Here is a 24,682-nt window from a genome sequence, read left to right as displayed (position 1 = left end):
CTGACGTAGTCAGGCTATAAATGTGTTGAGCTATATGACAATAATTTGTTTTCTCTCTATAAATGTATCCAAACAGTTGCTCATCTGTCTAATAAAACATGTAATATATTAAAGCATCTTTGGTGTTTCCATGGTTTCTACAAAATAAAACCAGAAACTGAGGGTAACTGATGGGCGATGCACAGACAGTCGGACACGTCCTGGTTAAAAATTGCTTATTTCTCTGGATTTAAACATTCTTGGAAACATTTGGGATAATGAACGTACACAAGTCAACAAAATATATAATACTGTTCTAGTGGTTTGTGGATATTTTTAATCCAAAAATCCTACATATTGTGCCTTTAAGATAAATGCTTCAGGTAATGTTTTGAGCAAATTTTATCTTGACATTAATTTGAAATTGACCTGACATCCTATGACATGCGATTCATCTCAATCTAAATATAAATATTGAATATGAGTCCACACTTACATATATTATGGCAATTCGTATATATTTTTTTACGAGGTGGCTAATTTGTATGAATTTGTACAACCTCACTCATATGAATTTGTACGATTTTTCAAAAAGCATCACCAGAAGAACCACCTCTAACCCCGCCCCTAAACCTACCCATCACTGGGTCATACGAGTGAGGTTGTACAAATTCTTATGAATTAACCACCTTGTAAAATATGTATGAATTGCATGCTGTGATATTGTGTTGCATGATCACATGTCTTGTTATGACAGTAGGCTAAACATTTTTAGAGGGGTAGTTTTGACTTATCTAATACTAACAGTAAGATAAGTGATTTAGAGTCAGTTGCCCTTTTGTTGCTGTAACCTGCTTCATCAAACCCTAAATTACAGTAAAGATTCAAGTTGGACCTTTCTGTAAAAACGACATCACAAGATTAAAGGTGCCCTAGAACCCTTTTTCACAAGATGTAATATAAGTCTAAGGTGTCCCCTGAATGTATCTGTGAAGTTTCAGCTCAAAATACCCCATAGATTTTTTATTATTTCATTTTTTAACTGCCTATTTTGGGGCATAATTAAATATGCGCAGATCCAGCGTGCTTCCCCTTTAAATGCTCACGCTCCCCGCCCCCAAGCTCGCGACTCTATAATACATTGAATAAACAAAGTTCACACAGTATTTATTTGGATGTTTACATTTGATTCTGAGTTTGATAGTGCTCCGTGGCTAATGCTACACTGTTGGAGAGATTTATAAAGAATGAAGTTGTGTTTATGAATTATACAGGCTGCAAGTGTTTAATAATGAAAGTAATGACGGCCCTTGTCTCCGTGAATACAGTAAGAAACGATGGTAACTTTAACAGTACATTAACAACATGCTAACGAAACATTTAGAAAGACAATGTACAAATATCACTAAAAATATCATGATATCATGGATCATGTCAGTTATTATTGCTCCATCTGCCATTTTTTACTGTTGTTATTGCTTGCTTACCTGCATTGGTAAGTCTGTTGATTCGGCTGTGAAGGTCCAGATGTTAATACTGGCTTGTCTAATGCCTTGAACATGAGCTGGTATATGAAAAATTTGGGGGCGTACATATTAATGATCCCGACTGTTGCGTCACAGTCGGTGTTATGTTGAGATTCACCTGTTCGTCTGAGGTCTTTTGCACAAATCAAATTTACATATGAAGGAGGAAACAACGGTGTTTGAAACTCACTGTATGTAATTTCCATGATACAGAACTTTAATTATTTATCTATGCCAAGGTAAATTCAATTTTCAATTCTAGGGCACCTTTAATTTCAGTTGGATCGCTATCAGGGATCAATTAATAGACCCTTTTCACATTTCTGGGTTTCTCAGAAGCGAAAGTCATCATAGTTGGGTAAAATTCCATAGGGGTGAATGAGGGAATACATTAAATATATTTTTTGTGTTCCCATTTGCTCAAATAGCAAAAGAAAAACTCAACAACAGTGTTTTCACAACTTTCAAAAAGATGAAATATAGAGAGTGATTGATAACGGCAGATAACAGTGATTGATTCTCACCCTCATGTCATTCCACACCCGTAAGACCTTTGTTTATCGTCAGAACACAAATTGAGATATTTTTGATAAAATCCGATGGCTCAGTGAGGCCTCCAGTGACAGCAAGACAATTAAAAGTATCTTAATTTGTGTTCTGAAGATGAACAAAGATCTTACAGGTGTGGAACGACATGAGGGTGAGTAATAAATGACAGAACTAACACTTTTAACTCCAGGTTCATACTCTGCAGTGTGTTTGCGTGTTTACACGGATATGGTGCGTCTGCAGCAGTGCAGCGATTGTTTACGCACCGTGTCTATTTTTGCTGTGCTGCACACGCTGAATTAAAGTGACAGCGCATTGTTCACATAAAAATAAACATGGATTGATACGAAAATGTAGTAATTTCACCATAAATGCATACAATTAAACTGGCTTTTTGCCCAGGGTAAAGCAAGGAAAACAACAATGAATGGCACTCGTCTCTTTGTGGAGAGAAAAGAAGTTCTTTATGACCTGCAGGTTTTCTTGTATAAAGAAAAGGCTTGTTTTTGCCAATTTAAAGTTTTAATTTAAAATGTTTGTGATTTTATGTTTGAGAATTGTCCAGTTTTCAGTGTTTTCACTGTTATACTGTAGGGGGCGCTATTACACATCTTCTGAAAGAGTGCTGAATCTCCTGATCAAAACACAGGCAAAAAGGAGCAGAAACAAGCAATAAAAGAATAGTTTATGCAAGTTGTAGTCTTTGGAGGGAAAAAACTATTTTCTCAGCTTTTTCAAAATGTTGCTATTTTTAATGAATGTGATGATAAAAAAGAAAGCATGAAGCTGCAATACAAGTTTTTTTTTTTTTTTTTTGAAAGCAGAGGCTCTCTTCCTTCTTTTGATGTATTGCATGTTCAGATATTCAGACAACAAAATATTCTGGGAGCCTTTCAAAAATTTTTTTTAATTAATCAAAAACACTGGCGGTGGTTGGCAACTTTTTTTTTAAAGAAACGCTGGCGAGGAAAGAGTTTAAAAAATTGTTTGTAAACCACAGAATAAAGTCATACAGGTTTGAAATGAGTGTGTAAATGACATTTTTTCATTTTTTGGTGTACTGTTCCTGGAAGTGGTACCCCACCTTCTCCTAGTTTGTGTTTTAGTCTCAATACTGTGAAATCAAAACACATGAATTGCAGATTATAATACGGCTCTTCTAAAAGGCACCAACAGTGAAGTCTCTTGGTGTAGCCTGTGTTCTTCCAAGTTTTTATTCATTATCCAACATCAAATGGAGTTTTTCATTCCTTCCCACAGTCACCTTTAGCTTGCACACTAGAGGACTAGAGATATTTTGTAAAATGCCTTTCGTTAAACTAGAGGTGGGTGACCAAAATCTTAAACCCTGTTATTAATACATATCATTTATCTGTGGCAGTGATGAATATCATCAAATAGTATTTGACAGGATTGTCAGTACACCAAATTATTATAAATCATACAAAACCTTACAGATTCATAATTCTCCATGTCGTCACATAAAACCTCATATACTATATACAATTTTTTTTTCAGCATACATACATACAATAATCTCACATGGTCACACTATAAAGCAAATCTCAAATGCTTGATATGTTAATATTGTCTTCATATATAAACTACAATCATTCAGATCTAAACTGTTACATGCAATTAAGCATCAATATAAAACTCTGTAAAGATGCTTTGAAACAATATGAATTGTAACACGCAATACAGAAATAAAGAGACACATGATTATTACTATTACAACACACCTAATTGATTTTAGATATTGTTGGTTGATGTCTTTATTCCCATCCTCAGCTCCAGGTAAAGATGCTGCTTTGGCAGTTTTCTCCTAGTTATCAAGCTGGACCATTAGTCCCAAATCAAGGGCCTTAGAAAGAGAGAGAGACAAGAGATAAAACAATAAAACATGTAGAAATAAAAACACAAAGCTGAGCAGTAGGTTAGATCCACACTGCTCACTGAAGGGATGGATTCTGGAATCCACTGATGCTTCAATATATATCTTTTAAGTTATTAACCAACATTTATCTTTCTATTAAATTATTTGAATGACTTCTTCAACGTATGTTAAAACATTTCTTTTCCTTTTCAAACACTAGAAAATAATTTTGAATATTGTCTGTACCTCTCACTGAGAGAAAAGAACATGTGATCAGTATGTTTAGGGAAAGTTTCCTGCTCAGAGCAGAGCTCAGATCAACTTCAGCCTTGAAGAAGCTGTGAAACGTGTATCTGTGTATGTGCGCTAAGTGTTCTGTGCAGGTACTTTGTACTGGTGGATAAACTGGCATTCTGCTTGAGACCAGCAGACACCATGTCATGACCCCAATAGGACATCCAGTACCTAAATACAGGGTCCCCTTTTCAGCATCGTGACAAAGGGAGATATGCTTCTGACTATCTGTCCATGTGTGGTAGATTACCAAATTTGTCTATTTTTCTTAGCCAATCAGAATCATTCAACCTGAAGTAATGACATAGTTAGTTGACTCTGTTAGAGTATAATTATTGTGGAAATGTGAATGTACGCAGAGCGGCCTACGAACTCCTTGTGAGACTTGAAGCTGGCTTCTGCTGATGAAACTGCAAATTATTCTTAAATTTATTTAATTTTTTTAAACTCTGACTCCAGGGGGCATATTACAGAAAGATCTTAACTTGAGAATCCTATCTTACCTGTTTGGTAACCATCATTTCAGTTAGGACCTCATTTAGGACAAAAGCTATCACAGAATGACATTTCTTAAGTGCATAATCGTATCTTAACTATGGATAGGAAACGAGTATTACAGAAGCATCCTAACTCGACAAAAAAAATACTAAAAGCTGTCTTTACTTTAGGACAACCCCACTTGTGTCCTAACTTCAAACCTATTTGAAATCCAATGGTAAAAATCACAGTGCAAAAGCCCCGTTACATTTATTAATTATACAAGACAAAGAGGAGTGACGTTTAATAGTGGAGAGACTTTTGGAGGACCCAGAAGATGTGCTGCAATTTAATGATAAAATATTTCCTTATCTTCGAGAGTGAGCGAAGGTGAAAACTTGCTGAATAAAACAGGCTTTAAGTGTGACGAGCAGGGCAGGCAAGAGCCGTGAGAGAACGGCGCGAGGCCGGTGGCACGAGTGATGATGAGTGTCAGCTGCGCATTGCACCGCCGTTCTCTCACGGCTCTCGCCCGCCCTGCTCATCACATTAACGTTACCTTTTCAACGAAACTTTGAGTCTGTGCCGCATTGGAATTAAAAGCGCACTGTTGTTTCTCCATTTTGATTTTAGGTTTACCTCAGCATAAATATATACACTAGATGTCGCCATGTCAAAACTGCCACCATCTTGGAACAGGGGTCTTGTCATAGGACATAGTTAACTTTGTGTGCAACTGATTCCGGGCAAGATGGCGGACCGGGTGCGTTGTATGTCTTGAGCTCTCTAGGCCTGTCCCAGATTCTATGAATAGAAGCAGAGCTGATGCAACGTGTCTTAGAGCTTGAGCGATACAAACGCCGGTGGAATCTTCGGATTCGTGGACTAAAAGAAAAGGAAGGTGAAGATATACATGAAGCGGTCGCTGATTTACTGGTGAAAATCTCCTCTTTGTGGTCCTTGAACATCAACCACATTGTCGACTCAGTTCATCGTACAGGGAGACGTGAAGAAAACAAAACAAGGCACATCATCATTCAGTTTACTCAGAGATTACACCAAGACGCGCTGTAGAGAATGACCAAGGATCATGCGATTTGCAAAGAGCTACGCATCAGCTTCATCGAAGACCTCTGCAAAGCTGCAAAGCTGACAGAAAAACCAGAGCTGCTCTGTGGCCAAAGATAAAAGAAGCAAGAGATGCTGGAAAGCGTGCATATTACAGAAGTGGTGCTGGATACATCAACAGACAGAGAATTACTGGAGAGCACACAAGGTACATGATTAAGGGCCTTGTGTTTAAGGTTAGAAAAGGCCTTTTGACTTGAACTTTGAAGTCCAAGATATGTTTGGATGGTTTATCCGCATTTGTTGCTAATTGTAGGGACCATGCCTGTTTGGGCTTCTTTGTTGATTATCTTCAAAACTAAGTCTGTTGCACATTTACTGGCGGTTGCTAGTTGTTTGTTATGAATAAAAAAAATTTTTCTTGTATTTCACTTAATGCTAGGGGCTTAAGAGAGAACACCTTTTCGACTTTTGTAAGGGCGAAAAAGCACACTTTATTTTGTTGCAAAAAACGCATTCAAAACCAGAGGATAAACCAATGGGGAGACAAAATTATATTTGATCATGGGTCCACAAGATCAGCAGGTGTAGCTATTTTGTTTTGTAACTCACCTGGTAAAGTAGTGACATCTATATTTAGCAACAATGGTCACTGGCTAATTTGTGTCCTGAATATGGATGATCGCTTCTTTATTCTGATCAAAATGTATGGTTTTAATAATGTAATTAAAGCTGCAAGCAGCGATGAAAGGGCCCTCGCACTCGGGCTAACCGCCACCCGTTGGCAACAGGAAAACAGTGAACAGTGGGTGGCATGGATGCAAGCGAGTAAATACAGGAGAAATATAGCCAAGTCATTTCAAAGTGCCACACTTCCTGCTGCCAACAGGTGGCACTTTGACCGTAACCGAATATTGCCATGTAGATGTCCTCAGGCCAGGACTATTATCAAACATGTGAAGTTTGGAGCAGATCGGACATTGTATGCCTGAGTTACTAGAACTTCCTGTTTCTTGGCTTTAATCGCATAATCGCATGTTTGGTACATCATGGCATATTAAAATGTTTTTCTGAGAGTGAACTAAAGTGTAAAGCATACCATTTCCTGTTGCCAGCAGGTGGCGCTATGACTAACTGAATATTGTCAAATAGATGTCTTTAGGCCAGGACTCTCATCACACATGTGAAGTTTGGAGCAGATCGGACATTGTATGCTTGAGTTACATCAGCTTCATCATTCATGGTGAAACATCAGAATTTGTCAGTCCGCCACGGACACGCCCTTTAACGAAAACTCAAGATCTTTGCAATTAAATGTCGTTAAGCCCTTAAGATTAGACTGACCATATATGATGTTGTTATTATTAAATGTCTTTGAGGAGTTAATCACAGTGTAAAACATGCCATTTCCTGTTGCTGGCAGGTGGCGCTATGACTGCAACTGAATATTGGCATATAGATGTCTTCAGGCCAGGACTCTAATAAAACTTGTGAAGTTTGGGGCAGATCCAACATTGTATGCCTGAGTTACAACCAAGGTTATTATAGTTTTGGATTTTTCATTAGTTTTTTTTTTTTATTTCGTTGTGACTTTTTGTTTTCAAATTCAGTTTAGTTTTTAAAGTGGGTTTGCTAGTTTAGTTTAGTTTTTATTTTTTGAAAATGCTTAGTTTTAGTTTAGTTTTAGTGTTAGTTTTAGTCTTTTTTTGTAATTTGGGTTATTTGTCAGGGGCAAGATTCAAAATGGTCAGAAAAAGTATTGTGAAATAATATAACTTAACAAAAACATGATACAATTTTAGAAAATATTCATTCAAAAATAAAACCAGTACATAAAATGTACATATGGGCACAAACATGTAAACAGTCTCAACACTCTGCAGTAAGTGCAAAATGTGTAAGTGACGTGTGCCAGTAAAAACCTATAGAGCCAACAGACTAAAGAAGACATACATGAACCACATGTATTTAACCCATTTTTGAGCCACAACAAGACATTTCTGTCAGATTGTCAGGGAGCTCAATCTGAGAAAAGAACATGACAAATAACAAATAATAATAATAATAAAAAAAATAAAAAAAAACTTTAAATACAGCGGCGGTAGAAATTGGCGAAACCTAGGAAACGTTGGAGTTCTTTGATGGTTGTGGGAATGGGCCAGGATTTGATGGCTTCTACCTTCCCCTCGTCCATCCGGATGCCACTGCGATCTATGATGTATCCTAGGAAGTGGACTGAGGGCTGGTGAAAGGAGCACTTTTCTGCCTTGAGGAATAGATGGAATTGCCGTAAGCGTTGGAGGATCTCCGCAACGTGGTGGTGATGTTCGGCCAGGCTCCGGGAGTATATAAGGATGTCATCTATATACACCAGTACAAACTTGTGGAGGAACTCCCGGAGCACCTCATGAATGAAATCCTGGAATACGGAGGGGGCGTTGACCAGGCCATACGGCATGACCAAGTATTCGTAATGGACGGTGGGCGTGACGAAGGCGGTCTTCCACTCGTCCCCCTCGCGTATCCGGATGAGGTTGTACGCGCTGCGGAGGTCCAGCATTGTGAACACAGTGGCACCACGGAGATGTTACAGGGCCGCTGGGACGAGGGGAAGTGGATACTGGAACTTGACTGTGATTTTGTTAAGGGAGCGATAATCGATACAGGGCCGCAAGCCTCCGTCCTTTTTTGCCACGAAGAAGAAGCTTGAGGCAGCAGGGGAAGTAGACGGGCGGATGTATCCTTGGTTAAGGGCCTCTTCGATATATTCCTCCATGGCCTTCTCCTCCGGCACTGACAGGGGGTAGATCCTTCCCCTAGGCACTGGCTCACCCGGTAACAGATCAATGGCATAGTCCCATGGCCGGTGTGGAGGTAGCTTGGAGGCTTGTTGCGGGCAGAAGACGCCACTGAAGGGGGCGTAACAGGATGGAATGTCCACAGAACGTTTCTCTACGGGGCTTTCGATGGAAGTTGTGCAGATGGAGATCTTCTTGGAACGTGGAGATTTGAGAACTGGAAACTCAGAGAAACAATTGGAAAAGCAGTGTTCGCCCCACTTCAGGATCTCGCCCATGCGCCAGGAGATGGTAGGGCTGTGCTGTTCGAGCCACGGGCGCCCTAGAACCACGTCAGCGGTGGAATCCTCCAGAACCAGCAGATGGATGTCCTCAACATGTAGAATACCCACGAAGATGAAGGGGTCCCACACAGCGGCTGATCTTCTTACGGTTCAGGGGTTTGCCCGTGATGGAGTGGACTTGATAGATAGTCGGAGAGGGCGAGGTTTTGAGTTTGAGTTGTCGACAGAGGGAGCCGGAGATGAAGTTTCCTGCTGACCCTGAATCGAGGAGCGCCACCACTGGAACAGATACATCAACAGCAGTAAGGTTTACAACAGTAGTGAGTGGTTTCATCTTCTTAATGGAGGGAATGATGGCACTCACCATTGGTCGAGGAGGACGAATTGGGCATGCGGAGATTACATGCCCAGGAGCACCGCAATAGAGACATAGATTCAGGGTCAGCCTTCTAGCGTTCTGAACTGCAAGGCATAATCATTCACAGACTTGGATCCTTGTTTTAAATTATAGAGTTTCTCACCGATAGATGAATCAGCCAGGGGTTTACCAAAGACCTCACGGAAATGGGCGACGAAGGAGGCATATGATTTGACCACGGAACCTTTCTGGGTCTCTGCCCAGTGAAGAGCCTTTCCTTGCAGTTGAGAAATGATAAACGCTATTTTTGCAGTATCAGTGGGGTAGAGATGCGGTTGCATCTCCAGGACCAACTCACATTGCAGGAGGAATCCGCTGCAATCCTCCGCCGATCCTGAGTAGGGCGCTGGCTTGGCCATGGGACTGGCGTGAATCGCAGGTGGAGGAGTGGAAGAAGTGGATGCGGAAGCGGCAGCAGGTGATGGTGACGTTGGTTGTGGGGTGAGTGCTCGGCGCAAAGCGTCCACGAGCTCTTGAAACGGGTCCGCTTAACTCATGCTGATATCCTGTTGTTATGGTCCGGTCTTCTGTTACAACAGAGACGGCTCGGAGGCAGATGTAAAAGCAAGTATGGTATATTTATTGATATCAGCAGAGAAATGGGTGAGTATATGGCAATTACTGAAGCAGAGTAGATGGCAGAATAATAATACTGTCCTTTTCGTTGATCGTAGAATGAAGATGGATGAACACGCCAGAGACTGGAGACAGGGAACACTCACACACAGTTGGAGAAGCACACGAGGAATACTGGAGACACTGGAGACTTTGGAGACAGGTAAGTATAGAGTAGGAGTTCTTGAGGTAAGTACACATGTATTTGCAGTACAAACGAGACCGGACAGTGACTGTGTGTGAGTGTGGGGTTTTTGAGGTGTTGGTGATTGCAGTGCTGATGATTGAGTGCGTGGGTATTGAAGGGAGGTGGAACCTGACGTGTCTGTGACATAAGGAACTATCTTCTAAATTTGATATTACTTACTGATTAGTTAAGCTTGTTTCTATATTAGTTAATAGAAGTAGCTGAAGTTTTAATGTAGAACTACTCATTAGTCCTGCATTATTTCATGCATAATTACTTATTAATGACGGACCATTATTCTAAAGTGTTACCCAGCTTTTCAAAAATCTAACGTACACATCTTCTATACAGAATTCACACCCTATAGAAATACCACAGCTGTACAATTTTCACACCCTATACTAAATTTGCCCTATACAATAGCCTACTCATCTGGATTGAAGCAGCAAACATTCAGTGTAAGAGTAAACTAATGACATAACATTATTTAATATTTGAACCACAGCTTATATAGTGTTTTGACATCGACAACCCAAGTGCATTTTACTTCAAACTTGCGACTAGTTAACTTTATAAAGTAGCAATCGCTTCTCGGGTCGACATTAACACACTGACAAAATTATATTCAGAATTTAAATATTTTTATACCACTTTTTAATGTGTGATTGTGTAAAGGTGTTCACGAGATACCAACCTTTCGCAAACTTGCTTTCAACGTCGAACACTCGATGTTACCTCAGAAGCAGTTTGCGCGTCTTTGGTTGCTTGGTAACAGATCTGACAGTTGATTACCGAACTCGATGGAGCGGTTTGATTTCCTAACTACAGATAAGATGAGATTTTCTAAGATAGGATAAGAATCCTAAATCAAGTTAAGATTTGCTTCTGTAATACGATTCTGTGAAAAATCCTAAATTAACTTATGGGTCATTCTACAAACGTCCACTTTTCTGTCCCTAGACTTTACAGAAATATTACACTTGAAAAACACTATAGGATTAAAATTTTTATATATATTTTAATATAAAACAATATGTTATTTGAACAATTTAACCTTCTTGAGCCATCATGTGGCAATATTGTTTTTTTTATTTAATTATAAAAATTTCCGAACACCACAGAAGTGCTCGTCCCCACAGTCACGTACAGAGGGAAAGTGCTTTATTTTGAGCTCAGAAACAGTTTTTTTCTACCATTTCAAATACAATAATGTGTACATCACTATCAAATATATTGTGTAAATGACATAAAAAAAACAAATGCTGAATAAATATTATAAAATATATAATGAATGCAGTGGTCCCCTGGTGTTGTGTCACTGGTGTTACCTTTAACAAAAATCCCTTATTTTGAAATAAAAAAATTACACTGATGACATCTCTTGGCTTCCTTCTTCCTATTTCCTGAAGATTAATGAAGAAAGGCCAATGGAAAGTCCATCTCTTTTCAGTTATCAGAAATTTTAATTAGAAAATCATAATTTCATATGAAGCTTTTAGTTGAAGTCACTGGTATGACCTACTTTATTGCTAGGTAATTAAAAAAAAACTAGAATACAAATGGATTAAATTACTTAATTTAGTGAATATATCATGATTGACAACATGTGGATTGATACCTTGCAGCAGACATTTTGTAAAATGTATTTTTCATGAAAACTGTCACTGGTGTTACCCGTTTACAGATAAACTTTATTTAAAGTTATTCATTAAGATCTTTTGCATAAAATAGCACTAAGATTACATGATTATAACTTTTCTTTCTCATTGTTAATCCTCCTTTGGGCAGATATGGCTAAATTAAGGGTATTTGGCTAAATTCAGTGCAACGACTTTACACAAAGACAGTGTATTTTATGTGTTTATGAACTTTTACTGACTACATTCAATGTCAATGATAGTATTTGATTGTATACCAGATGTAAAAATGTAGTCTCATCTACTTAACTGTAGTTGAAAAATTAAGGATCTTTGGTCCTATGTGTACGTCACTGGTGATTCATTGCGTCACTGGTGTTACTGTTTTTTGTCTGTCACATTAAATTGTCATATGTGACATGATAATTAAACATTCATTGAATTCTGCTACACTCAAGAATTAAGATGTCAAGGATTGCATCATTACTTGTTTATAACTTTTTTTCAAATATTTTCATTGTTATAGCAAATACATGGTTGCGCAATTGAATTAAAATCATTCAATCACACTTTTAACTAACCTGATTGAAATAAAAAAAACACATAATCTCCTTATTTTTTGCATTATCATTATTATTCTGTAACTCTGACTGCATGTGCTGAAAAAATTGAGAAATAATATTTCATAAAAACGTTTAAAAATGCCAGAGAAGTATGGTAACACCAGTGACAAAAAATTGGTGCATGCGGTCTTTAAATAAATGCACAAAAAAATCATTAAGCTGTCATTTATGTGTATTCATAAAGTCAAAGTGTAATAATAATAATGTGGTATAAGTTTAAATGTTAGAAAAAGAAATACATTTTATGACATTTTGTCATACAAAAGTAAACATTTCTGTAGAATGACCCTTTTCGTATCTTAAGTTAAGACCGAAGATAGAAATTTTCTGTAATACGCCCCCGGGTCTTTATTCAACATATCTGGTCTTTAACTGTAAAATTCCCCTACAACACTATGATTATATGTTGTTGCAATGAAAGCTTGTACATTTAATATACAATATTCAAATGGAAATGTACAAATCATTAAAAAAAATAAATAAATCACTGGTTGGTGTCATATTACAGTTCACACTGTTACTGGTGCATTCTTTGTGTTAAAGGTGCCATCGAATGTTTTTTTTACAAGATGTAATATAAGTCTAAGGTGTCCCCTGAATGTGTCTGTGAAGTTTCAGCTCAAAATACCCCATAGATTCTTTTTTTTAATTAATTTTTTGATTGCCTATTTTGAGGCATCATTAACTATGCACCGATTCAGGCTGCGGCTACTTTAGTTCCTCATGCTCCTCGCCCCTGAGCTCGCAACTATAATAGAGGGTATGCACGTGACGTCACCGTCGACCGTTACGACTGCGGTCACGTCCACTGAGTGGCAAAAAACTGAGCGGCAGAATTGGTTTTCAGCGTGAATGTCCCGAAAAACACACAAAACACATCCAAAACGGGAAAGAGCTTTGTGATTGACTGTACAAATAGCTTTGACACAAACCCTGAGGTATATATTTAAAGGCCGCCGAAAGCTACAGAAAAAAAGAAGCAAATGGATCACTGCAATTCACAGAAACAACTTGACTTCAGCAGATAAACATGGATTTGCAGTAATCATTTTGTGTCAAATTGTTGGATTTTGAGGTAAAATCATACCGTATATATTGTATTGTTATATATTATGTTGACAACTCATCAATTAAATATTTTCCATCTTATATTCTGCATAATTGGGTGTTTTTAAATAAACAACACTGACAAAAACTATACTATAAAACTATATATGTTTTAGGGCTGGACAATATGACGATATAAAATTGATATAAGTGATTACGCGGATTTAAACCTACCTATATTGTAGTTATATAAAATATTAACAGGCAGATTTGCTTTATGTGTCTCCCCGCTGTCGAAATCAGGCACATATAAATGTCAGGAAACACGATTCCTGGCTGTATGCAATATCCATGGATTAGGTTTATTTGACAAGTTGTAAGGAACACATTCAATTCCAACCTTTAGTGTAATTCGTCAGTTTTACTCGCGTTTTCGCAGTTTCCTCTATTAAATCCAGTCACGCAGCAGCTTCTTTTGCCACTCAGTCCAGCTGAGGGAGCGCGCTTTCGGCGGGAAAGTGACGTCGATGCATACCCTCTATACATTGCATAAACAAAGTTCACATAGCTAATATATCCCTCAAAATGGATCTTTACAAAGTGTTCGTCATGCATGCTGCATGCATGCTTCGGATCATGTGAGTATAGTATTTATTTGGATGTTTACATTTGATTCTGAATGAGTTTGAGGCTATGCTCTGTGGCTAAAGCTAACATTACACACTGTTGGAGAGATTTATAAAGAATGAAGTTGTGTTTATGAATTATACAGACTGTAAGTGTTTAATAATGAAAATAATGACGGCTCTTGTCTCCGGGAATACAGTAAGAAACGATGGTAACTTTAACCACATTTAACAGTACATTAGCAACATGCTAACGAAACATTTAAAAAAGACAATTTAAAAATATCACTAAAAATATCATGATATCATGGATCATGTCAGTTATTATTGCTCCATCTGCCATTTTTTTACTGTTGTTCTTGCTTGCTTACCTAGTCTGATGATTCAGCTGTGCACAGATCCAGACGTTAATACTGGCTGTCCTTGTCTAATGCCTTGAACATGAGCTGGCATATGCAAATATTGGGGGCGTACATATTAATGATCCCGACTGTTACGTAACAGTCGGTGTTATGTTGAGATTCGCCTGTTCTTCTGAGGTCTTTTAAACAAATGAGATTTAAATAAGGAGGAAACAATGGAGTTTGAGACTCACTGTATGTCATTTCCATGTACTGAACTCTTGTTATTTAACTATGCCAAGGTAAATTCAATTTTCCATTCGATGGCACCTTTAATCTTAGTCCTAACTTACTTTCACAAAGTCTCCATAGAAAAGCCAGAGGAACTCAGATGAATCTTCACCTTCTGGTTGCATCTAAGGCGACGGTCCTGAATGCGTGTGCATTTTTGAGACTTTGACTTCTTGCATATGAACCTTCATCAAAAAGCACAAAGCAGAGCATCACTACAGAGTCTTATAACAATGATTTGTGTGAGAAACCGATCAAAATTTAAGTTGTTATTGACTGCTAATGAACTATGAGATCTAGGGAGGATGTAAAGAAAAATACATTTATGAATGATAATTCTCAAACTTTTGGTTTGTTCCTCACAGAAAGGTATTATGTGACTTCAGAAGACATGGAATATGCTGCACAAGTCAAACTTTTATGTTGTTTTTGTGTCCTTTTTAAAGCTTAAAATTGCATTGATAAGACATTTACTGATGCAAAATGAAGAACCAATACAAACCCCTCAAATGTCACACTACGGGCTGGTCTTGTGCGTGACCTCTGCAAGATCCGGATTCCTTCCTCCAGTAAAAACCAAGCATCTACCCTAGACATGGATACACATTATACAGATAAAATTATTTAGATTTTAGGGACTGATAATTCTATATTTTATACTTTGCCTTTCACACATTCATTTGAACAATTCTATAATGATTTAAATCAGGGGTGGGGAATGTTGATCCTGGAGGGCCATTGTCCTGCAGAGTTTAGCTCCAACCCTGAAAAAAAACAAAACGCTCACCTGCAACTGCCTGTAACTTTAGTAATCCTGAATCCTTGATTAGCTTCAGGTGTGTTTAATTAGGATTGGAGCTAAACTCTGCAGGACAATGGCCCTCCAGGATCAACGTTCCCCACCCCTGATTTAAATGGAAAAGGACCATGTCACTCCAAACCTGTATGACTGACTTTCTTCTGCAGAACACAAAGATCATTTAATATATATTATCAGGGTTCAAACGTTTTAAGGCCTTTAAGCACTTGCGCAAAAAGATATTATGTTTTATTTAGCAAGTATGTGTAACAAGGTTAAAATTGGTTTACTTCACAAGATTTTCCTGTTAATATGCATTGAATACAGTTCTACAATTGTTTAAAACAGTGTTTATAAAAATACATTAAAAAGGGTCTGTAAGGAGGTGATGGTTTCCCCATTACAGCCAATACAGGCAATTTACCATAGGAAATATAATGTTTTTCAGCCATTTCATGGGATTTGCCATAGAAATACAACATTTTACACCTTTTTAACAGTTATAGCCCCACCTATGGCCTGATGTTCATAAAAGTTCCCATGCTTCTGTAAAATCACGTGACGTGCACACCCGATTCTGAGAAGATCTACACAAATCAGGCAGGAAGAGGGCCACTTTCAGCCATTTCATGGGGTTTGCCATAGAAATACATAATTTTTACCTTTTTAAAAATTATAGCTTCACCTATGAACCGATCTCCCTAAAAGTATTCACGCTCCTTTAGAATCATGTGCCTCATGTGCTCACACAATAAAGAGAAGTTCTCAGTTTTCGTTGGAATATATATAAAGGAATGACAGGCTTTTGGGTAGACTTGGCCATGCCTGTTTCTCAAATGACCCTGCTAAAGGCCAAAGTTCAACATTTTTTGATACTATTGACCTAGAGGGTCCCGAGAAATGAAGACACCTGATGATTGGATTAATGGTGAAGTAGTTATAGCTGTTTTCATGTTTTTTCATGTTATAGTGCCACCAAGTGACCAGTCGGCACGTCCTTTTTCACGTGACCAGAAAATAAGTTCTTATATAGATGTGCTGAGTTTGGTGAAAATATCTCATTGTGTTCATGAGTTATAGCCATTTTAGTAAAAGTGGCTCTGCACACTTTGAACGTTTTGGTGGTCCTTAGGGACTGTGAATCGTTATAACTATTTACAATCAACTTGATTGGTTCCAATTGGGTCAAAAACCTAGGAATAGAACACAAAAGTATTTTTTTTTAAAAATCCAAAATACCTGAAAATTGAGGCAGGGATTCCAACGATATAAGACACTTTGGCCCGGTTTCACAGACAGGGCTTAGCCTAAGACAGGATTAGGCCTTAGTTCAATTAGGGTATTTAAGTAGCTTTTATAAGCATAACTTAGAAAAAAACATTGCTGGTGTGCATCTTGAGAAAAAACAATGGCTCTGACATATTTTAAGATGTGTCAGTATACTAGTTGCTTTCAGTTAAAACAGCTCAAACATGCATTTTAGTCTTGGACTAGCTTAAGCCTTGTCTGTGAAACTGGGGGTTTGAGTCTAGGCCTAACGGTTCAGCAGTTATGAGCCATTTCGTACTTTTGAAGTCAGGCGGATCGGACGAGCCTTGATGGTGTTGTAGACGGTGTGAGCACTACCAGCCCAATCACGTTTAGGGGAGAATGATGACTGGAAAATTTAACAATTACAATAGTGTTTCAGTGCTTCACATTTGAACCTCTAATAAGGTTGGTAAGAAAACAGTTTCATTCCCATTGAATTCCATTGTATTTTCCAAAACTGTTTGGGACATCAACAGTTATTTTGTGTTCCTCAGAAGAAAGTAAGTCATAACATGAGGGTGAGTAAAATAAATGATTTCTTATTTTTGGATGAACCATCAGTTTAAATATGTGCTACACAGTTCCTAACAACAGACAAATTCATACAGGAACAAGACAGAAGATGATTTCACATGTTTTTCTTACTCGAGTTCTGTTAGACTGGAGCAGCTCTGGATGATTTGGAGGATCCAGTGAGTCCACATCTCACTTAGACAGTGTAGTTTCATGTTTATCTTTTTCAGTTCAGAGAAAGAACAGAGAACTGACATTAATGCATCTGAATCTTCTTGGTGAATTATCTGAGTAAGTTTGGCCCACTCAATGTTGATTGGCTCTGGACACTGAGAGGTGAGTTTGAGCGACTGCGAAGGTGTTGAAGTTATTATCTTGATACTATAATAAAAAAAGAAAAACAGAATTAGCATCAATGTTGTTGTGTCTATAAACCAACAAGTCATTGTTTTGAATAACTCTTTGTGATTTTTTTTAAATGATTAATTAATGGTCTTTTGGGCACCAGTTATTATCTCCATCATTAGCTGATAGTGTGGTACTTTATTGTTTGATCTTTTTTGGGTTACCAATTTATCAGCATTATTACTACCATAATTATAATCTGAAGGTATTAGATTGTGCAGAACAAACTATGACAGGAAAAGGCTTATACATACACATGTACTGCTAGATTATGCTATTATGGTTATTGAACAAGGAGATGATACAGTATAACTGGTTATGCAAAATATAATCCTCACATAACTTTATCTGGTTATCATGAGAAACAGATATTTGATGAACAGAAAAAACAGAAAAAACTTTTTCTTCACCTGATTTCTTCATTTATTGACAAATGAAGATAACACTCAAATTTTCTAAATATGAAGAGGACATCAATGCTGCAAATCAAAGGACAGAAAAAAGATTGATGAACTGAACATAAAACAAAAGCACACTGAAGGATGATAACTCATGTGTACATTAAATACTTTAAATGTATAAAATGTATTTTGAGACATTACCGTGTTGATCTCAGGGTCTGTTCTCTTGTGAGAGCGTTTATCAGTTCATCAAGATCAGAGTCTGATGAAACGTGTACGTTCAAGCTTTAAAATCAAATCCAGAAGATGAGTGTAAAGACTAAATAATCAAGTTAACTTGCAATAACAAATCATAAAAACATAATGACTTTTATAAAATGTATTAAATATGTATCACTGGTATGTATACATTCATACCAGTGATGGATGAATAATATAAAAAAATAGAATGAATTATATAGATATTAATAAGATCCATCATGTATCTGTCAAAGCACTTACCTTACTTTCTTAAACTTGTGATAAACAGGCAGAATCATACGGAAATTTTCAGGTGTTAATGTGCACACAAAAAGATCCAGTTCTTCGATGCACTGACAGAACTGAGAGCAGTACAGCAGGACCCAGCAGTCTGTTCTGCTTATGAATACATCATCTGCATGAATTCTTTTCCAGGTTTTCATAACTTTTTTCACAAAGTCCTCTTCATGAAGTTCATAGAGACAATGAAGGTAAAAAAGTGCTTTAATTGAATATGTGTGGATATTTTGAACCATTTTCAAAATCCATTCTTTCAGACGAGTCTGTGTTTTTGAATGAACAAAGAGACCATGTTCCTCAAGTGTGCGTCTCACATCCTTATTCAGCAGACCAAATGCAAACTGCACCACAGCTGAAAAATGTGAAGGACAAAAATGATGACGACTTGAGTATTTATTAATGGAAAATAGCTGTGTAAATTTTCTCTGGGACTCTTTTTCACCCAAAAGGACATAGTACAGAGCAGTGAAGAACTCCTGAAAGCTGAGATGCATGAAACTGAACATCGTCTCCTGGTGGATTCTTCTCTTAAACAGGAACTTGCACAGGAACGGACTGCCAGCAGGGTCTGAAACCATTTCTTTAACAGTTTTCTCATCCAACAGGACTTGCTGTTCCAGCATACCTCTCTCTGCCAGCTGACCCAGACTCCTCAGCAGGGTCGGGATGGACTGACTCAAACCCTGGCAGTGATGCTTCAAGAGCGTGCACACAAAGTCAACGTAGATGGAGGTGGTGGTTTCCAGTCCACTTGTTACATCTGCAGCGGTTTTGAGTCGTTCCTTGATAGTTGTGCAGATGATCCAGCAGACGACAGGGATGGAACAGGCGGTTATGAGAGTTTCATTCTCCTTCACAAGTGTGTAAGCCTTCCTGAAATGTTCCTCATTTTTAAAGAACTTCTGGAAGTACTCCTCTACCCCCTTTTCTGAAAATCCCATGATCTCAGAGAAACGCTGAGGTCCTTTGAGCAGTTTACTCAGTGTATCTGTGGCTGTAGATCTGGAGGTGACCAGAAGGAAGGACTCTGGCAGGATTCGACCCCTCAGCAGGTCACAAAGAATGACCTCAGCTGGGGCTTTCTGAAGCAGATCAGTGTGTGGTGACATGTCATTAATGTCCTGAGTGAGTCTCAGCTCATCAAATCCATCGATGATGAAGAGCATCTTCTCTGGTGCATGCTGTAGTACCTGTGAGATCTGATCTGATGTTAAACTACAACTGCAGCTTAAGATCTCCTCCAAACTCTTTATGCCATTAATGCGGTTTATTTCTTTACACTTCAAGTGGAACACAACATCAAACCGCTCTTTGTAGAGGTCACCAGATGCCCAGTCCATCATGATCTTCTGCACAGTGAAAGATTTCCCATTCCCAGAATTCCCCTGCAGTATAACAGCACTGGGACGGATCCCGTGTCCATCTCGGTCAAACAGAGAGTTCAGATGGACAGAGTCATCACTGCTCCGGGCGCTGAGGACCTTCTGGAAGCTTTCTCCACTGGATCTGATCTCTTCTTCTCTTTCTTTTTGACCTCTATGTCTCTGAAGGATCAGAGGTTGTGTGTAGCGCTCAGACAGCAGCACATGTTCACCAGACCGTGAGTTATACTCGGTCACACACCGATACTCGCTGCAGATCAGCTCCTTATATTTTAAAATCACAGAACTTGTTGCTGCACACATAAAATAAGCAATGTTAAACAGGGTTAGTGCATTTTGAAACTAATTCTAATTCTAATAGAGTAAGACATTTTAGAGCAGACTGTAGATGCTAAATTAAAAGGCAAAAGGTAAAACATTCAAGACATATCAGATTTATCTCTTACCTGGGATTCGTGTTGTTTCAGAGGGTGGGCCATTCGAAGTAGAACCTGCAGAAAATTAGACAAAAAAAACACTGTTTTCATGCACCTGTCAATTTTGGGATTTTGCGCTTTTTGGCTTTTCATTAAGTGTTGAAAGAGGACTGATGGAAAGAAAACATCCAAAATACACTTTTGTGTATCTTTTATAGCACTTTATATATTTGCGTCTGTAGATTTCAATTACAGTACATTCACAGATCAGGCATAACATTATGAGCACTGACAGCTGAAGTGAATAACACTGATCATCTCTTCATCACGGCACCTGTTAGTGGGTGGATATATTAGGCAGAAAGTGAACATTTTGTCCTCAAAGTTGATGTGTTAGAAGCAAGAAAAATGGGCAAGTGTAAGGATTTGAGCGAGTTTGACGAGAGCCAAATTGTGATGGCTAGACGACTGGGTCAAGTCCGGTCACCTTTATTTATATAGCGCTTTTTACAATGCAGATTGTGTCAAAGCAGCTTTACATTGATAACTGGTACATAATTTTGGCTGCACAGCAGCTCTTAAAGAATAGTGTCAATGCAGGCAGATCAAAAGCACTGTTGAATAAATGTCAAGAATACTGTTGAATATCAAATGTCAAGTCAAATGTCAAGTGTCCCCAACTAAGCAACCCAAAGGTGACAGCGGCAAGGAACCCAAACTCCAACAGGTGACATCAGGTGGCAAACAAGTGGCAAATAGGTGTTAAAATGGAGAAAAAAAACCTTGGGAGAAACCAGGCTTAGTCGGGGGGCCAGTTCTCCTCTGGCGAAAAGTGTTTTGTTATGAATCAGGTTGCTATCATAAGTCTGATAGGATAGCAACAATCAAAGTATTTATTTCAGTTCCATCCAGTTGAGGATCGTATTCATCACGCCGGTATGGACGGTTTGTTGAGGAACTGTGGCACTGGCTGTCGTGTTGATGATGTCTTCACAATGGATGAGCTAGTCGACTCGATCTCTGCTGATACTTCAGGGCTGCGTTGTGGTCATGTCAAGGCGCAGGTCCTTGGTCTCAGCTGGATACGGCCCGGATCCGGTTGACTACGGTAAACCTCGGGATAAACAGAAAGACTAATATTAGCGTAAATGCCATTCTTTTTCTGATGTAACGAGTACATCTGGTGTTATAGGAAGTGTTCCCGGATCCGGCTGACCTAATTTATGCAGCCTAATAATCCTTTAACGGATTTGAAAATATAAATTGATAATGTGTTGTGTATGCCAGGTTAAAGAGATGTGTTTTTAGTCTAGATTTAAACTGACAGAGTGTGTCTGCATCCCGAACAATGCTAGGAAGATTGTTCCAGAGTTTGGGTGCCAAATAGGAAAAGGATCTACCACCTGCGGTTGATTTTGATATTCTAGGTATTATCAGCTGGCCTGAATTCTGAGATCGCAATAAACGTGAAGGATTATAATGATTTAAGAGCTCGCTCAGGTACTGGGGAGCTAAACCATTTAGTGCTTTGTAAGTAATTAGCAAGATTTTAAAATCTATATGATGTTTAACAGGAAGCCAATGCAGTGATGACAGAACTGGGCTAATATGGTCATACTTCCTAGTTCTAGTAAGAACTCTAGCTGCTGCATTTTGTACGAGCTGTAGTTTATTTATCAAGCGGGAGGAACAACCACCCAGTAGAGCGTTAAAGTAACCTAGCCTTGAGGTCATGAACGCATGAACTAACTGTTCTGCATTTTTCTTTGAGAGCATATGTCGTAGTTTAGATATATTTTTAAGATGGAAGAATGCGGTTTTGCAGATGCTAGTAACATGGCCTTCAAATGAAAGATTGGTATCAAAGAGCACACCCAGGTTCCTAACTGACGACGAAGACTTAACAGAGCAGCCATCAAGTGTTAGACAGTATTCTAGGTTATTGCGTGAAGTAGTTTTCAGTCTAAAAATTAGAATCTGTTTTTTCTGAATTTAGTAGTAGGAAATTACTGGTCATCCAGTTTTTTATATCAGCTATACATTCTGTTAATTTAGCGAATTCGTAAGTTTCGTCAGGGCGTGAAGAAACATAGAGCTGAGTATCATCAGCATAACAATGAAAACTAATGCCATGCTTCCTAATGATATCTCCCAAGGCTAGCATGTACAGAGTGAAAAGCAACGGTCCTAGTACTGAGCCTTGCGGTACTCCATATTTAAGTTGTGATTGATATGACATCTCATCGTTTACTACTACAAACTGATAACGGTCAGATAAGTATGATTAACAATATTAAGAAGAGGATCTATGACCTCCGGAAGCATCTCTTTCAATAGCTTAGGCGGAATAGGGTCTAACATGCATGTTGTTGATTTTGATGATTTAACAAGTTTAGACCATTCTTCCTCTCCTAAAGCAGTAAATTAATTGAATTTTTCTTCAGGGATACTACAATGCACACAATACTGTAGTAGACGGTTGTATGGTTATAATTTTTTCTCTAATATTATCAATCTTGCAAGTAAAGAAGTTCATAAAGTCATTACTGCTGTGCTCTTTGGAAACATCAGAAGTTGAAGCTTTATTTCTATTTAATTTAGCCACTGTATCAAATAAATACCTAGGGTTGTGTTTATTTTCTTCTAAAGGTTTTGAGAAATAGGCAGATCTAGCAGTTTTTAAGGCCTTTCTGTACTCATTCATTCTCTCTCTCCACGAAATGCGAAATACTTCTAGTTTTGTTTTCTTCCAGCTGCGCTCCATTTTTCTAGCTGCTGTTTTTAGGGCCCGAGTGTGCTCATTGTACCATGGCGTTGGATTTATTTCCTTAATCTTTTTTAAATGCAAAGGAGCAACTGAGTCTAATGTGCTGGAAAAGACAGAGGTAATAGTTTCTGTTGCAACATCGAGGTCTTCTAAGCTGTCTGGTATGCTAAGGCGATGAAACTGATCAGGAAGATTATTTATAAAGCGATCTTTAGTGGTAGAAGTGATGGTTCTACCATATTTATGGCAGGGAGGCAGTTTAGCCTCTTTGACTAAATGTAGTATACACGAGACTAGATGATGATCTGAGATGTCATCACTCTGCTGCAGAATTTCAACGGCACCAATATCGATTCCATGTGACAATATTATATCTAAAGTATGATTACGACACTGAGTGGGTCCTGACACATGTTGTCTAACACCAATAGAGTTTAGGATGTCTGAAAATGCCAATCCCAATGAGTCTTTTTATTATCTACATGGATATTAAAATCACCAACAACAAGGACTTTATCTGCAGCTAGTACTAATTCTGATAGAAAATCTGCAATTTCTTTGATAAAGTCTGTATGGTGTCCTGGTGGCCTATATACAGTAGCCAGCACAAATGTCAACTTACATAATGTTACGTAAAGCACCATCACTTCGAAGGAATTATATTTGAAAGACTTCTGGCTGATACTGTAAATATTACCATAAATTACAGCAACACCTCCCCCTTTGCCTTTCTGACGAGGATTGTGTCGATAATCATAACCTTGAGGACTAGACTCATTTAAAGTAATGTAATCGTCCGGTTTTAGCCAGGTTTCTGTCAAACACAGCACATCTAGATTATTGTCTGTGATAATATCGTTTACAATAAGTGCTTTTGAAGAAAGTGATCTAATATTTAACAACCCAAGCTTTATCATTTGTTTATCATTATTATCTCTATTTTTTATTTGTTGAACATCAATAAAATTTTTACCATTAAATGGGTTTGGAAGTTTTTTGTTTTTACTAATTCGGGGTACAGACACAGTCTCTATGTGATAATATTTAGGTGTAAGAGTTTCTATGTGTTGGGATTTATCTGACTTCTGTAACGTGAGGCAGCTAGCAGACGGTCGGTTTAGCCAGTCTGTCTGCTTCCTGTCCTGGGCCCCAGTTTGTCATGTTTCAGCTCTAAGACTATGTGCCATATTACTAGAGAGAAGAGCAGAACCATCCCGGGATGGATGAATACCATCTCTTTTCAACAGGTCAGGTCTGCCCCAAAAACTTTTCCAATTGTCTATGAAACCTATATTATTCTGCGGAAACCACTTAGACAGCCAGCTATTGAGTGATGATAATCTGCTAACTATCTCATCACTCTGACGAACAGGAAGAGGGCCAGAGCAAATTACTTCTCCTGACATTGTACTTACGAGTTCACACACCCCTTTAATGTTAATTTTAGTGATCTCCAACTGGCGAAGTCGAACATCATTTGTGCCGACGTGAATAATAATTTTAGAGTATTTA

At 38.2% G+C, this 24,682-nt stretch overlaps 1 protein-coding gene across 1 annotated transcript in view; it reads right to left on the bottom strand.

The window, feature by feature from the left end:
• Positions 1–3,245: 3,245 nt before the first annotated feature.
• Positions 3,246–24,682, bottom strand: part of LOC125252107 (NACHT, LRR and PYD domains-containing protein 1 homolog) — a 32,678-nt gene continuing 11,241 nt past the window's right edge. Inside the window, exons 4-11 of the mRNA XM_048165147.1 lie at positions 20,434–20,478; positions 18,567–20,280; positions 18,267–18,350; positions 18,075–18,143; positions 17,392–17,640; positions 15,139–15,225; positions 14,699–14,821; positions 3,246–3,918 (exon numbers count right to left, since the gene is read on the bottom strand). Of these exons, the coding sequence (XP_048021104.1) occupies positions 14,701–14,821; positions 15,139–15,225; positions 17,392–17,640; positions 18,075–18,143; positions 18,267–18,350; positions 18,567–20,280; positions 20,434–20,478 (2,369 nt within the window). The 3' untranslated portion in view covers positions 3,246–3,918; positions 14,699–14,700. The remainder of the gene's footprint in view (positions 3,919–14,698; positions 14,822–15,138; positions 15,226–17,391; positions 17,641–18,074; positions 18,144–18,266; positions 18,351–18,566; positions 20,281–20,433; positions 20,479–24,682) is intronic.

Source organism: Megalobrama amblycephala, linkage group LG18 (genome assembly GCF_018812025.1).
Source record: "Megalobrama amblycephala isolate DHTTF-2021 linkage group LG18, ASM1881202v1, whole genome shotgun sequence".
Lineage (NCBI taxonomy): Eukaryota > Metazoa > Chordata > Actinopteri > Cypriniformes > Xenocyprididae > Megalobrama > Megalobrama amblycephala.
Note: the sequence above shows the minus strand (reverse complement) of the source record. Positions and strands in the feature narration are given on the sequence as shown.